General features: G+C 41.8%; 1 protein-coding gene across 6 annotated transcripts in view; it reads left to right on the top strand.

Moving 5' to 3' along the window:
• PTPRZ1 (protein tyrosine phosphatase receptor type Z1) overlaps positions 1–16,069 on the top strand; it is a 114,332-nt gene that overhangs the window by 49,056 nt on the left and 49,207 nt on the right. For all 6 annotated transcript variants that reach the window (XM_082239392.1, XM_082239390.1, XM_082239391.1 and 3 more), the window contains exons 4-9: positions 1,046–1,197; positions 5,142–5,237; positions 5,521–5,587; positions 9,803–9,960; positions 10,372–10,522; positions 15,007–15,191. In XM_082239392.1, coding sequence (XP_082095518.1) covers positions 1,046–1,197; positions 5,142–5,237; positions 5,521–5,587; positions 9,803–9,960; positions 10,372–10,522; positions 15,007–15,191 — 809 coding nt within the window. The remainder of the gene's footprint in view (positions 1–1,045; positions 1,198–5,141; positions 5,238–5,520; positions 5,588–9,802; positions 9,961–10,371; positions 10,523–15,006; positions 15,192–16,069) is intronic.

Genomic DNA, 16,069 nt, shown 5'->3' with positions numbered 1-16,069 from the left:
AACAATGTCGACTTATAATTAAATCATATTGAATTCAATGGAGCTTACTCCCAGGTAAAGTGGGGTTTGCAGCCTAAGTTAGTTGAACTTAGCTCTCATTGCATCCATGGAATATATTGAAAATGGCTTTAAGCGCAATCCAATTCTTGGCTACTGTCTGGCAGGAACTGAGAGAGCAGCAGGACTACCACAACGTTCCCACCACACGTCTACTGGGGCAGAAAGTTGGGAAGCAGGAAATAGCTTCACTGGCTTGGAGCTGGTGCAGCTATTGCACTTGGAATTGGCCTGAAGTTGTCACATGATGGTAGTGAGGCTGGCTCAGGATCCAACAGATCACAAGCCAGCTCAAACCCTCCCTGCCCTGTAATGTTCTGTTTCAGGGCTCTCTTTTATCTGCCACCACCAGGCATCCTGTGGATTGCAAGAGAACGTTCCATGATGACGGAATGACATCATCAGGAATTCTCAGGCAGAGTCTAGATCAGGGGAAGGACAATAATGCTCAGTCCAGCCTGGTGCAATGGGAGGTTGGATTGTTTCCTTAGTTCCTGCTGAAGTCAATGGAGATTAAGTTGCATTAACTTAGGAACCAACTCACAGCACTGAGCTTTCATTTATACCCAGGGCTGGCCCAAGACATTTTAGCACCTAAGGCAAAGCACAAATTGGCACCACCCGCTCCCTGCCAGGGAAAAAAGTGTGAGTATGCATCTACATTAGAAACAAGGATGGAATAAAGATCTGAATCAGGATCTGTCGTCCTGTGAATCCTGCTGCCTGAAGCAGCCACCTCACCTTGCTTCATGGTTGGGCTGGCCCTGTTTATACCAGATGCTGATGAAACTTGCAGTCCCAAACATCTGAAGTGCACCAAGTTGATGCAGGCTGGTTATAATGAGAACTTCAAAATGTTGGGGTATTATTATTATTATTATTATTATTATTATTATTATTATTATTATAACACTGATATGTTTGAATTGAAAAGCTGTTGCGTTTTCCTCTTTAATATGCATAATAACAACTCATTTTCTCTTTTTAGTGGAAATTAATCTGGCAAATGATTACTATGTAATTGGAGGAGGCTTAGAAGCTGTATTTAAAGCAAGCAAAATAATGTTTCACTGGGGGAAATGCAATATATCTCATGATGGATCTGAACATAGCATAGATGGACAAAAGTATCCTCTTGAGGTAATGAACGCATTGAAATTTTGTACAGTAAGCTATTAGAAATACCAGGATATTTGTGACACTTTCATGTGTACAGAAGGCATTAAAAAGTGCAATAGCCACATATAGGGCTGGCTATTAAACATGCAGCAGTGATCATTGAAGTTCTTTGTGCACATTTATGTATTTATCTAAACAACTTATATACCGCTTAACTACAATTGTTTACAAGTTGTGTACAGGAAATACAATATAGAAAAGGTAAAAATCAGCCAATACTACAAAAAAACAGACTTCTATTTAAATGCCTGCTGGAATTTTTTTTTTTTAAAGTGTTCAGTAGGCACTTGAAGTTCAGTACAGAGGGAGCCTGTCTGACCTGAACAGGATGGGAGTTCCATAAAATTGTCATCTGTTACTTGCTTTCTCCTTTGCCATACTGAAAGATCATCTCCCATGGTTGTTTATGCTTTCAGAATTCACAATATCGGTTATAAGGGCCCACCCTAGCCCCACCATAAAGCTGTCTGGGGGGCCTTAGGAAGTAGTGTGCCAGTACTGCTCTGCCAACAGAGATAGAGATGCACCAGCAAGGTGACTCTTTAGTTGCCGGACGTCCTGCAACACTGTGGAATTTATCCCTCTTGTAGATGTTTTGGAAGTGGAGCAGGAATCTCCTCAAAGCCTGTCTTGGTCTTCTAAAATACGTCGTATACTCAATGTAGCCAATACGTCGTATACTCAATGTAGCCAATAAATTGGTGTAAGGATAATACATGCTAGCTTTCGTTTCAGTCAAGGAGGAAGCATTTTGCTTCCACAGAGGTTTACATAAATTGCTTCCTCCCTTGAATGGACAGTCCTCCCTTGAGGACAGGAAAAACCTTCGTCTCTTCACTTAATGAGGAACAAGAAAAGTTAATCACCTATAACTTTGATCCCCTAGCAGTAGTGTATTTCTGAAGCTAGTTTTCATGACTATCTTTCCTTGCCCTGTTTTTTCTTTCCTATGGTATTCCATTTCTCCCCCAGAGTATTTGTAACTGGCAGCTCTTTTAATGTTATGCCATAGAGTATAAGCCTAAATCCTTTCTTGAACAGTGACAGGTTTGCTGGCTGCATAGTTGATATGGCAAAGGCAGAAACCAGACAGTTTCTTTTTTTTTTTATAATCATATTTATTAAAATTTCCAATAATAACAGAATAGGAAAATAAGAAAGATAAAGGAAAGAAAGAAAAAGAGAAACTAATTTAGACCCTTCTTTTCATAACCTTCTTTCTGGGACTTCCTCCTTCCCCTCCCGATTGTATTCCCCTTTATCTAAGTTGGTTCCACAAGTTCTCATCCCCAATTAAACCTAATATATTATACTCATAAACCAATTTAAATTTACACCATCTTAGCATCACTCCTCGTCTTATAATAGAACAAAGTTTTCCCCAAGATCCGCTCTCATTCCTTCCACGAATTCCCCCTTTCTAAAAAAAAGAAAAAACAGAAACGTAAAATATTAAAGTTATAAAGAATATAAGATAGAAAGTATAGAGAAATTCAAAAAGTTGGTTACAAAGCCTTTGGATTCTAAGGTTCCCCCTCCCTTCCCCGGTTTTGATTCCCCATGTCCATTTGTCTGTATGTTGTCGGCCTGGAGATCTTAAGTCCACAGCCAAATTTATCTCAGTCCATCCTGCTGTTTTCTTCGGATTTGGTTGTCTTAATGATGTTTAACTTTGAAAATCCAATCTAATAGAGGCCTTTAATTTTCTTTAATCTTTTGTTGCTCCTCCCATTATTCTTTCCGTGTCGTATTCAGTCATCTACTCTTTTATTTCTTGGTTTCTCAGGTTTCTGTCTTGTTCAGCTGTCAAAACATTCTTGTTCCAAAATTTAACGTCTCTACAGAGGTTTGTTATTCAGGGACACAGACTTACGTCCAGTTCCTTTCTTGCTTCAATAGAAGATTCTATTGTGTTATAGTCACCTCTGTAGACAAAATAATATTTCAGTTCTGCAGCTTTCCCAGGAGATAAGACCTTTACACATCCCAGAGTACTTTTCCACATACGACACTTGTAATGTCCCGAATCCCCTCTAGAGGGATTACAATAACTTTGTATCCTCTAATCCAAAAGTCAATTTGTTGTTTCTTTTTCCCGACAGTTTATATCCATATTTATATCAAATTGTAACAAAATTAACCAGCAAAGAACTTGTAGCAAAGTCCTCTTTATAATTTCCAGTTTTGACAGCTCCTTTGACAGCTGTCAAAATCTCCATCTCTCTTCGCCAGGCTGTCCGAATCGCCCCGGTTCCCAGGGGGGGGTTGCTTTTTCCTCACCCTCGACTCCTCTCCTCCAGCACAGTTCTTATAATTCACATCGTGGAGTTGGTAATTTTTATCATCAATAAGCTTCTGAATAGATCTTGGTTTCTCAGTCCTTGTTTTAGCATGTTTACAATCAGGGAGGGGACTGACTTCCTTTTTTGGATCCCCTCCCGCTCGTGCCAAATCCGGAAAAAAATTTCTTTTTTCCTCCTTTTAAACCCGGTTGCCCAATTACTCACGGGTTGTTGATCAATTGTCCGAATTTCCTTTGGAAGAAGCCAGCGCTCTCCGCCGAATGGCATGCGGCTGCGCCCGGCAGGGGAAGCGGAGGACTCAAAGCACCACGCTACTCCCCGACGCCCGATCCGTAGCCTTTAAAAAGGCTCTTTCACAAGCCGGGAGAGCGATAACGGTGCCAGCCGAGTCACCATGTCCACGGGATCCGTTCCCGTGGTTTCTAAGGGTCCCCGCGTCGCCGGCGCGGTAGGACCCAGCCCCTGCCGAGCAGACTCCCTCCGGAGCTCGGAGGGAGTCCGCCATTCGGCGATGGCGCCAACCCGGAAGTCCGAAACCAGACAGTTTCTACCAGAAATGTTTCAGATGGCCTTTAAATTATTTAGGGGTCAATTAAAACTTGACATGTACTTCAGTTTCCCCCTGACTGGAATGTAAAATGCCCACATTTAAATTGCCAGGTTTCTGTGCAATAAATATGGAAGCAGGCATGTGATCCTTTCCCATTCACTGTTTTCATTGTTTCAGCGTTTAATGAAGGGACACAAGGTCCACAAATCTGTTTTTGCCATCAGCATTCCCCATCTCCTAATAGTGCATTTGAATTTATGCTCCACTTGAAGCACCTCCAGATCCCAACACAATTGTAGCAATGACCCCAGCTGTCTTCTCCTTAGCCGGGAAAGAAGATGGGAGACCTTTGGAAAGCAATGCAACTGGCATTTGCTGTTTTCATAATTAAGAATGCTTTATGAGTATTTTTCCATTTTAACTTGCATGCATTTTGTATTTGAGTTTAATGTGTATACTGGCAGCGGTGGAGGAAGCCGCTCGGGCACCTGGGGTGGCGTGCTTTCGGAGTCTGCCTGCCTCCTCCCATTCAGCCACCTACAGCTGGGGGGGAGGGGGAGGCAGCAGGCGGACAGTTTGGGCAGCACAGAGCCTGTGTACACCCAAGCCACTGTGTCTCTCCCAGGAGAGACACATGGCTCGGGCATGCTGCAGGCCCCGTAGTGAGTGCTGCCTGGCATTTTGTCACACACACCCCAGTGGTGACACCCGGGGTGGCCCGCACCTACCGCAGCCCCCTTCCTCCGCCCCTGTGTACTGGTACAATCTAGTTCACCTGAGGCCTTGAGTCAGCTCATGTTTATTTGCCACATCACATCTATTTCTGATTGCCTCCTCTCTTGGCTGAGACAGATCCCATTGACTTCCCATCCTGTTTTGCAGAGTTTGATAATATTTTATTAGGTATAAGATAGGTTTCCAAGCAGTGTTTAGCTATCTTTGAACAGGGCTGAGTCTCAAAAACTTTTATCTGAAGTTAATACACATATCTGATATTACTGATGTTTGAGAGGGAGAAAACACCTAAATTGTTGTTATTATTCTTTTTACAGATGCAAATATACTGTTATGATTCAAATCAGTTTGTGGATTTAGATAAGGCAATTGAAGGAAATGGGAAATTAAGAGCTTTATCTATTTTATTTGAGGTAATCATCATTTTGCATATTGTTCATCTTAACTCAGAAATGTAATCATTTCCATCTTAAAGGTAAGCATTGTATTTTGTGCATGTCTTATTGCTAATTAATTTTCCATGAGGAAAAGCAAGCCTTATTCACTTAAATATTTTAGCATTCGGTTTTGTGTGTGTGTGTGTGCACATATGCATCAATACTAATATAAATATACTACTTTATAATTCAGGATATAACAAATTAATAAAGGTGTAGACTTGACTTAAGAATAAATCATGCAATATTTCTTCAACAGGTTGGTCTGGAAGATAATACGGATTACAATTCAATTATCGATGGAGTGGCCAGTGTTAGTCGCTTTGGTGAGTTAGTGGTGTAACATATGCACAATTATTCATTTGAATACACTGACAGTGCAATCCTACACATGTCTACTCAGGAGTAAGGTCCATTGAATTAATGTTAAGTGGGTACAGGGTTGCCCTAGAAGTGATGTGAATTTATGAAGTCTAGATATACCACATTTGAAACTGAATCAATATGCGTACTGATTCTTATAGCCTTCCATAAATAGACCTGTAAGGGCCGGGAAGGGGCATTGGGAGCTGATTTACCAGGCATAGGTGCAGAGCCTCTCTGCTGCCACCAACTGAAATGAACAGTCTCATTCACTTCAGCTGAGGGAGTGAATTTGTCTGCACATGCATTCCATTGCATTTCCAGATGTGCTTCTGAACTTGAAGTAAATGGAGATGCCCACATACTTATGAGATCCAAATCTTTTAATAGCTGGGTGCTATGTGTAATGTGTTTAAATTAATGATAAGGCAGCCATTAATTTTACTTGTTTTAGGATTTCTGAACTAAGCCCTTTTTAGGAAGTTTATAAATTTTGTACTGCTCTACTACAGTGTAATGGGATGTGGGTGGCGCTGTGGGTTAAACCACAGAGCCTAGGACTTGCCGATCAGAAGGTTGGCGGTTCGAATCCCCGTGACGGGGTGAGCTCCCGTTGCTCAATCCCTGCTCCTGCCAACCTAGCAGTTTGAAAGTATGTCAAAGTGCAAGTAGATAAATAGGTACCACTCCGGCAGGAAGGTAAACGGCGTTTCTGTGCACTGCTCTGGTTCGCCAGAAGCGGTTTAGTCATGACCCGGAAGCTGTACGCCGGCTCCCTTGGCCAATAAAGCAAGATGAGCGCCGCAACCCCAGAGTCGGCCACTACTGGACCTAATTGTCAGGGGTCCCTTTACACTGTAGTAGTGTATCCCTATAGTCAGCATCTAAAGAGGAGGAGTTCCATTGCTGATGGATTGCCTTCTAGTTACAATATGGAGTGAGTCTTTCCTGCATTGGCTCCAATGCCTTTGGGACACCCAAGAAGCATCAACAGTGACATGTTGTCATTCCTTTTTTGTTTTTGTTTTGGCATTTCCTGACCATTAGGTGTTAAGACTGCACTGCTCTGTATTTTAATTCGGGATTTTTATTGTGATAATTCTATGATTCTATCAGTATGCATTTTGTTTTATTTGTATTTTGGCTTTGTGGCATTATGTTTTCTTATTTTGTGAAACACTTAGTCTTTTATATATTAAGCAGTCTGCAAATTAACCAAATCAATCAAAATATAACTATTGTGTGCTCTTGTTCAGTTCAGAAAACAAAGATTCAAGCACTTTGCCCTCCTTTTATGGACTGAAAACAAAAGTGACTCAGAGCTGTGTAAGACTGATTTCTTTGTGCCATTGATACATTCAGTTTCACAGTCCAGAAAGTGAAACCGGATACTGTTTTTCTGAGCTGTAAACTTCTTTTAATAAATACGAGTCATTTTGTCAGTCTTGCAATGGTGGCAAACTGGACAAACTCTGGAGAGGATTTCTACCAAACTTTTGTGAAGTGAACATTATCTATCAGAACACACATTTTAGTTTGATACATGTATGGAAGTGTCTAACATGATGACAAAACACTGCAACTTAGTGGAAGCATTTTTGCTCAGCTCTGCTGACAGAGTTCAGTGCCATTATATAAGAACAAAGAAGGTACTATTGAAATCTTACTTCAGGAAAGTTCCTGTGATTCCCGTGTTTGGGAAAGATCCAAGCAGCCAATAACAAAATATTAATACATTTCACAAAGAGATTCATTCAAGAAGATTATAATAATAAGAATATTAAAATAATGTCTTTGGCAACATGAATCGTTGGGAAGGGGTGTAGTCAGATTTCTTGTTCTTAAAGAAGGAATTCTCTTTAATTCCCATTCCCTGTGGAATTGCAGCAGGGCAGCAGTTGCCACCAAGCAAAGCTGTGATAAAGGGGCAGCTGCCTGCTCCTTCCATCTAGCTTCAGTTCGATGGGAGAGGCTGTTCCCTGCCAGGTAAATGTTCAGGAGGCTCCAGGAGCCAATCGGATGCAAGCAGAGGGGTGCAACCTTAGAGCGGACCTGAGTGAAGACTTCATCCCTCTGGTCTGCTCCCTACCTATATGGATCAGGCACACTGAGAAAGAAGCACCTCGATCTCCACTGGATTCCCACCCATCCACCCTTTGTTCTAGTGGCCTCGTGATAAATAAGCTATGGAGATAATCAGCCCCCATGTTCAGGGCTAGGGACAAGTTTTCCTTGAAGACTAATTGGGCCTACCTCATAGGAATCTTTTGGGCAAATAAGGCACTGGGTTGAATCCTTAGTCCAGGCAGGCAGGGGGTGCCCCCGCTGCTGCCCCACTATAATGGGGTATCCCCTTTAAAGGAACCTTGGCACCTCCTGCCAGTGATCAGAGAGAGTCGCTCGGATGTTGTGCATGCCATATGGTGATGCCTGGCAATGGTCAATCCCTACTGTCCATCAGCCAGCAGAGAGGCTGCTTGATTTTCGGATACACACCCAAAGTCTATGCCAAAACCTCCTCATATCTATAATCAATGAAAGTTGTGGCCGTATTTGATTCCAATATTGGACACCCCTTCCCCATGGCTCCACTGTGCAGGGGCCCACAAATGAATTCTCTTTCTGCAACCAGTAGCCTCCAGTTCGAACTACCAATAAAGGCAGCCTAGCTGAGGAATACCCTTTAAGCCAGGCTTCCTCAAACCCGGCCCTCCAGATGTTTTTGGCCTACAACTCCCATGATCCCAAGCTAGCAGGCTCAGTGCTCAGGGATGATGGGAATTGTAGCCTCAAAACATCTGGAGGGCAGAGTTTGAGGAAGCCTGCTTTTAAGCCATAGTCCTGCCCTAGCTAATATCCTAAGAAAGAAAGACTCTCTGCAGCTGCTGCATACTTTTCTTGCAGCAGTGCTTCCTAGCATTTCCTGGGAAAAGATGAGACTGCTCTCCCATCTTTTTTCCTTGGTCTCTGCCATCAGCTGTTTTTTTTTACTGCCGTAGGGGTGAAAGTTATTGTGCATAACTTTATACTCACTTGACACTGATTTAATTTGATGAAGCTGTCACAACTGCAAGTTCTTATGAAAATATTTAAAGTATGGAGCTTATGAAAGCAATCTTAAGATATCAGAAAGACAGCTATGATGGAAGAAGGAAGGTAGCTATTATTCGAAGCCTCTGAATTTAAAACTAAATACTGCAGGCAGCACAGATTTGGGTTTAATGTTCAGAAGAACATTCCAGCTACAAAACCAGCTGAACAAAGTTGTGACATTTCCACTACAGGCCTTAGAACTGATGTTAGTAAATTACTTGGGTTGCTGGTCATTGTTGTTGACATCCGTCAATGTCTCGAGAGACAATGCCGTGCGCCTCCGTGGGTGAAGTCAAACTGCTATGTTAACAGCACCAAAGTGACACAAACCTAGGGCGCAAACCTGGACAATTTGTATGGAGGTCCTGGGCTGCTCATTCAACAAGACCCCCTCCCCACTCGCCCTTGGTAATGTGGCCCAAAGAAAGCAGAGCAATGCATCTGGGACCAGCTGGGCTGCAGGAGTGGCCGGAAGGAGGCACACAAGGCGTCATTCAAACGTCTTAGGGACTCCACTTTGGATTTGTGTAGTGTATACTCCTTAGCCTTTTCTTCTCCCAAAGATACCCTGCAGGGCAGCAGAGAGCTTTAGGTTCCAGAGTCTTCCTTCTCCTAGATGGGCTGCTGGCCACTGTGTAAAATATAAGAATTGACAGCAGAACCCAGGGAGTGGGAACAGTATCTAAAGGGCATTTTTCACACATGTATAATTACTGTCATGCTTGGCTATGAATACAAAGTAGGCAGCCAGCAATGCAAGAAAAAGAGAACTCAAAGTGAAAGGACTCTAATCAACCTTTCAGTTTTCAAAAAAAGGCAAGGATCAGGGCGGCAGGTGTGTGAGGCACCTTTCTACCCAGTCATAATATGTAGTGCAACCCTCCCCCCCCAATAATTTACTGAATTGTGTTTGTATATAAATAACGTTTAGTTTTTGTTTCCCCGCAACCCTCACAGTAACTAACCTCACAGTGGGATGATTCCTTTGTTACCGTTTAAAAAATATTGTTTGGGCTCTGATTTTATTTTATGCATCCCGGATTTATGCATATCATCACTGTTTACTTGCAAATTATATTTTGCAGGGAAGAAAACTGAATTGGAGCCTTTCATCTTGTTGAACCTATTGCCAAATGCAACAGACAAATATTACACGTATAATGGATCTTTGTCGACTCCGCCCTGCTCAGAGACAGTTGAATGGATTATATTCAAAGACACTGTTAACATTTCAGAAAACCAGGTAATTTACATAATACATATCAAAGAAATAATTATTTTAATTGCACAACAAAATATATACACAACATTTTCACCGTAGTGGTAGCATTGAGTGCTGAAGTATGTATACACACATGTCCCACTTTATGAACAATCACAAAGCAAAATTTTACTTATCCGAACACAAAGAATTAGTACACAAACCTCATTATACGCTAAACTAAAACATAAAGGAGGGGGAAAGAACTATGAGAATGTAAATGCTGCCTTTTCAATATATGTTGCATGAGAGTTATGACCCAATCACAACAATGTGTACAATGCAAATACTGATTTTTCCATCACCCTAAAAGTGCATTTTGTTAGTATAGTTTATGCAGAGCTGTTTCTAAAGAAAACTCCCTGTGTGACTGCATTTATTGCATTTTTGCAGCTGTCAGTATTTTGCGATGTCCTTACCATGCAACAGTCTGGTTACGTGATGCTGATGGACTACCTGCAAAACAATTTTAGAGAGCAACAGCATAAATTTTCTGGCCAGGTGTTTTCCTCATATACTGGAGAGGAAGTAATTCATGAAGCAGGTATGTCTTGCTAACTCGCTAACTTGCTTACTTGACAGATATGACCATCATCTTAACCAGAACAAATTGCTTCTATAAGAAATATATGGGCTCTGATTCAAATCCACACATGCACAAACAGTCAGGAAATCGGCCATCATGCCAATTAGCTGTTTGGCAGGGGGGAAAGAGTTGTGTGTGCTTTAAATTAAATCCAGACCCACCTGAACAGCTGTTCTTTGTGATTGTTTGCTTTCAGAGTGGGACCGTATACATGCGGTCCTGGCAGCTATATTGGCTGTGGGGGGCAGGGCCTGCATGCACAGTGAAAAAAAATTATGCATTTTTTCAGTACGCACATATTCCCCCCAGTTGGATTTGGTATCAAGCAACAATTGGGATTATTATTATTTATTTATTTTTAAAGCCTTACTTTTAAAATTCAGTACAACAATGGAATAGTCATATAGCTTCAGAGACGACAGTGTGTAATAAAAACTCTACAAGTTGCCAATTGTGTTCTTTGCCCTGAGAAAAGCACCTTTCCTGTTAAATCAAAGAAGATTTTACTGTTCATCGCTAATGTGCATTGAATGGCATGTGTGATTTCCATTTCTGTTATTTTCCATTGATCAGTAATAAACCTGCAGGCTTTTGCAGGTTTTGGTATAAGCGAAGTCTTGTTTCTTATCTGTCATGCCTATATTTTTTCCTAACTGTATTTTTTAAAAAATGTTTTATTGCGGTTGTGTTTTTAATTTATGTAACCTATCGAGTGGGGCATAAGCCTCAGAATGGCAGGGTAAAAAAACAGCTTATAAATCATCGCTGTTGAGCCCTTGTGATTCCCTTTCCCATTTCAGAAACCTAGCTAAATGAGTCCGCCCGAAAGTCACAAAATATTGAGGGGCATCTCTTCTCTTTAATAGTTTAATCAGTTCAGCAATAAGCTGGTGTTTTCAATGAGATAAATGACCAAGAATAAAGTGAGCAGTAGTGGTTATAAGTAGCTAGGATAAGGATGAGGTTGTACATAAAATAAAAATGTGTTAAGTTCTTTGAGTTCTGCATATTATAGCTCCATACAGAATTAGTAGCATTGAAAAACACTGCTTTTATTTGTTAAACGAATACTTAAATTTTAATTATTATTTATTTTGCATCAGAACACCAGTTGTGTCTGTTCCTTTTGTGCTGTAGGTCCTGATACTATGCTTTTTTTCTTTTCTTTTTGGACCTTGTTCTAACTGCTAGAACAGGGGCTGCAGCTGTTTCACTTCCCTCCTTAGTTTTGTCCCATGGCAGAACATCCTTTGGGGGTTGCTGTTATCCCCTATTTTGTTCGTTGCCTTTTATCTCCAGCAGCTGTTTGGATTATTCTCCTTGGCCAGGTGGCATGCATTAAGCTAGAAAATAGGAAGATGACTGAGATGCATAAGAATCTTGAGGAACTGAGGAGGCATATCCATCTGGTTTAAGTCTAAGTACATACAAAGTTACATCTCATCACAACTTGCCTTTTCACAGTAACCTCCTTGCACAGAGTCTTATGGGGCCAAGCACTCACATGCATCAGGTTCATGGGTCCAAACGAAAATGAATTTCATTTTATTGGCACCCCTTCTGCATGCAAGAGTTCCAGTGTTTACATGGAGTGGAAACGGAGCTCCATAGAAGCCATTTTTTACATGTCAAACAGCAACTTCAGGCTATATGTGTGTCATACTTTTCATTCCCAGCCTTCTTTATAAAGAGAAATCCTTGCACCTCCATGCGTGACAAGATTCATGCAGTTATGGTGCTTGTGCATCTGTCTTCAGCAGAGCATCTCTGAATTGCTTCAGACATTTCAAAGAACCATAGGTATAGGAAGCATGAGTCACCCTCAGTTTGTTTGTTCCTTGTTTGTTTTGTTTGTTTTTAGCTTCATTTTATCTGCAATTTTTATTTTGCACTGCTTAAGTAGCTCTTTAATTGGCTTATAAATCTTATGAATATAAATATAGCAACATACAACACTCTTCATTGATCGTGCATATGTGCAGACTTCTCTCTGTATCCCCAAGAAGCTTGCATGGAGCTCCATGTGCAGACTGAACACTTTGGGTTGATAGTATAGGGCTCAAAATCCAATATGCAATCCTAAACACACTTGTGTGGGAATAATCTCTGTTGTCCTCTTGTGAGATTTACATCTGAGAACACATGCCTAAAATTGCATTCATGGTCAATCCTGAATTTTGAGATTTGCCAACTATGTGAGAGCCAGTGTGGTGTAGTGGTTAAGAGCGGTGGACTCGTAATCTGGTGAACCGGGTTTGCATCTCTGCTCCTCCACATGCAGCTGCTGGGTGACCTTGGGCTAGTCACACTTCTCTGAAGTCTCTTAGCCCCACTCAGCTCACAGAGTGTTTGTTGTGGGGGAGGAAGGGAAAGGAGAATGTTAGCCGCTTGAGACTCCTTCAGGTAGTGATAAAGCAGGATATCAAATCCAAACTCTTCTTTTATGTGTTGATCCATAATTTAAAATCTCCCTATAATCCATTTCTATGTGAAATAGAGAGATGATAATTAAATATTAGAGTTTGGTGCCATGGGCATAGCCAGGATTTATTTGGGGGGGGGGGCTGGCTTTGTGTTGGGGGGATATCTGCAATGCAATTGGTCAGTTAGTTAAGTAGTCTCACACTCTACTCTCCACACCTCTTGTAATCTATTGAGCACTATTTTCTTGCAGCCCAAATCCACACGACAGTGGTGAGCTCCCATTGCTCTGTCCCAGTTTCTGCCAAGCTAGCAGTTCAAAAGCACACCAGTGCAAGTAGATAAATAGGTACTGCTGCGACGGGAAGGTCAACGGAGTTTCCATGTGTTCTGGTTTCCGTCATGGTGTTCCATTGCACCAGAAGTAGTTTAGTCATGCTGGCCACATGATCTGGAAAGCTGTCTGTGGACAAACGGCAGCTCCCTCAGCCTGAAAACGAGATGAGTGCTGCAACCCCATAGTCACCTTTGACTGGACTTAACCATCCAGGGGTCCTTTACCTTTTTGCATCATACAGGTTTAATACTGGAAATGAATATTGAGCCTTGAGTGCCCTCTTGTGTTCAAGAGCCAAATTCTTAGACGATTTTATTTATACACACACACACACACACAAACACACACACACACACACACACACACACACACACACACACACATATATATATATATATAACGTCTTCCATTAACTGAAATCATTTTAATGAAAACTGACCACTCTAGTGGCTTATTAGGTGATGGATTAAATTACCGTCAGCCTTAAGGCCAATGCCTATATCTGTGTGGCTGCATTTTAGCCACTTTAAATCCAGCCACACAGAAGTTGTTCCAAATGGCAGTGCACTAATACCTCCGCAGACCTGTGGTTCTGCTTTGAAGTGATGAAAGCAATACACTCTGCAACGTAATCAATTACATACCAACAGTTTCAACATGCATACTAACCTCTATACAGATGGATCCATAATCTCTACAACGTGGCTGCTTGATAATATGAGCCATCCCTTTCTTAACTCTCATGAGTTGGCTTTTAAGGTGAAGACAGACTTAACATCTATTCTGTTTTTTAGAGATATGGGGCCACTTTCCTCCTTAGATTTCCTCTGGAGAAGATAAGGTTCTAGCTAGTCATTGAAACAGAAGCAATCTCTGCCCCTCCCCCCCAAAAAATACCTGTTCATCAAATTCAATGTCAGCAAAACAGGAAAAGTGAAAGAGAAAAAAGCTGTCATGATATTGAAGCCGTAGTCTGCATTCTTCAAAATGCATTTTTGTTGCATTGTCTTTGCAGGGGCAAGGCTATGAGAGTGTGGCTATGGGGTTGTAATGAAGTATACCTGCTCTTTAGAATTTATTGCTACAACCACTCCTGAGACAGCATCTGATTTAGGGGCCTATAGCCTGTTCTTTCATTTGTGAAGCCAGGAGGATGCTGGGCTCACCCTATAGCTGATTAACATGTTGTGGGTTTCCTTTTCATAGAATCATAGAATCATAGAGTTGGAAGAGACCACAAGGGCCATCGAGTCCAACCCCCTGCCAAGCAGGAAACACCATCAGAGCACTCCTGACATATGGTTGTCAAGCCTCTGCTTAAAGACCTCCAAAGCAGGAGACTCCACCACACTCCTTGGCAGCAAATTCCACTGTCGAACAGCTCTTACTGTCAGGAAGTTCTTCCTAATGTTTAGGTGGAATCTTCTTTCTTGTAGTTTGGATCCATTGCTCCATGTCCGCTTCTCTGGAGCAGCAGAAAACAACCTTTCTCCCTCCTCTATGTGACATCCTTTTATATATTTGAAACATGGCTATCATATCACCCCTTAACCTCCTCTTCTCCAGGCTAAACATGCCCAGCTCCCTTAGCCGTTCCTCATAAGGCATCGTTTTTATTTATGCTGTATACGTATCATGACTTTCTTTAACATGTAATAACATGTTTGTGTCGTTTTCTTCTAAGTTTGCAGCTTAGAGCCAGAAAATGTACAAGCTGATCCAAAGAACTACACCAGCCTTCTGGTTACCTGGGAGAGGCCACGAGTTGTATATGACACAATGATCGAGAGATTTGCTGTTTTTTATCAGGAGTTGGAAGGAGAAGACCAGACAAAGCATGAATTTCTAACAGATGGGTATCAGGACTTGGTAACTGACCACTTTTATTTATTTATTTGGTACAAAAACAAAGATAGTGATTCACTTACAAATCCTTATTGCGAGAGACTGTTTTGCTAGCACTAATGAGAACTCAACATGCTGGTTGCGCTCTCTCAATGATAACTTTAATTACCCATGGTGATATTTATATAACTGGTACAATGCACTTCTCACAGAGGGTAAGCTTTGGGCCAATGACAGAGCCATCATTCACATGTCTGCCCTATTCACATATAAAATTAGATGATGCTTTAACTATGAAAAGAACAGCTGGTAGTGGGGCACTGAACTCTCCTTGTCCCTCTAACCTCTCCATGTTTGCTCTGCTCCAGGCAACTTTATCTCAGCTCTGAGACTAGAAGCAAACTAATGAATTGAGAAAATCAGCCAGAACAACAAGTGTGGAGGGCAGGGCGGGGAGTAAGGTTTGCATGATTTAGGATTTGACTCGTCTCCCTTACACATTCCTTTTACTGTTAAAGGAAGACCAATCCTCTCCCTACTTTCTACATGAGTGGGGCAGGCACATCAAAAGAAACAAGCATCCATCACCACTGAGTCTGATTTTGAGGCCGTTGTTGTTTAGTCGTTTAGTCGTGTCCGACTCTTTGTGACCCCATGGACCAGAGCACGCCAGGAACTTCTGTTTTCCACTGCCTTCCGCAGTTTAGTCAAACTCATGCTGGTAGCTTCGAGAACACTATCCAACCATCTCATCCTCTGTCGTCCCCTTCTCCTTGTGCCCTCCATCTTTCCCAACATCAGGGTCTTTTCCAGGGAGTCTTCTCTTCTCATGAGGTGGCCAAAGTATTGGAGTCTCAGCTTCAGGATCTGTCCTTCCAGTGAGCACTCGGGGCTGATTTCCT

This window comes from Podarcis vaucheri (assembly GCF_965113315.1).
Source record: "Podarcis vaucheri genome assembly, chromosome: 10".
NCBI classification, from domain to species: domain Eukaryota; kingdom Metazoa; phylum Chordata; class Lepidosauria; order Squamata; family Lacertidae; genus Podarcis; species Podarcis vaucheri.
This window is presented reverse-complemented; position numbering and strand designations above follow the sequence as displayed.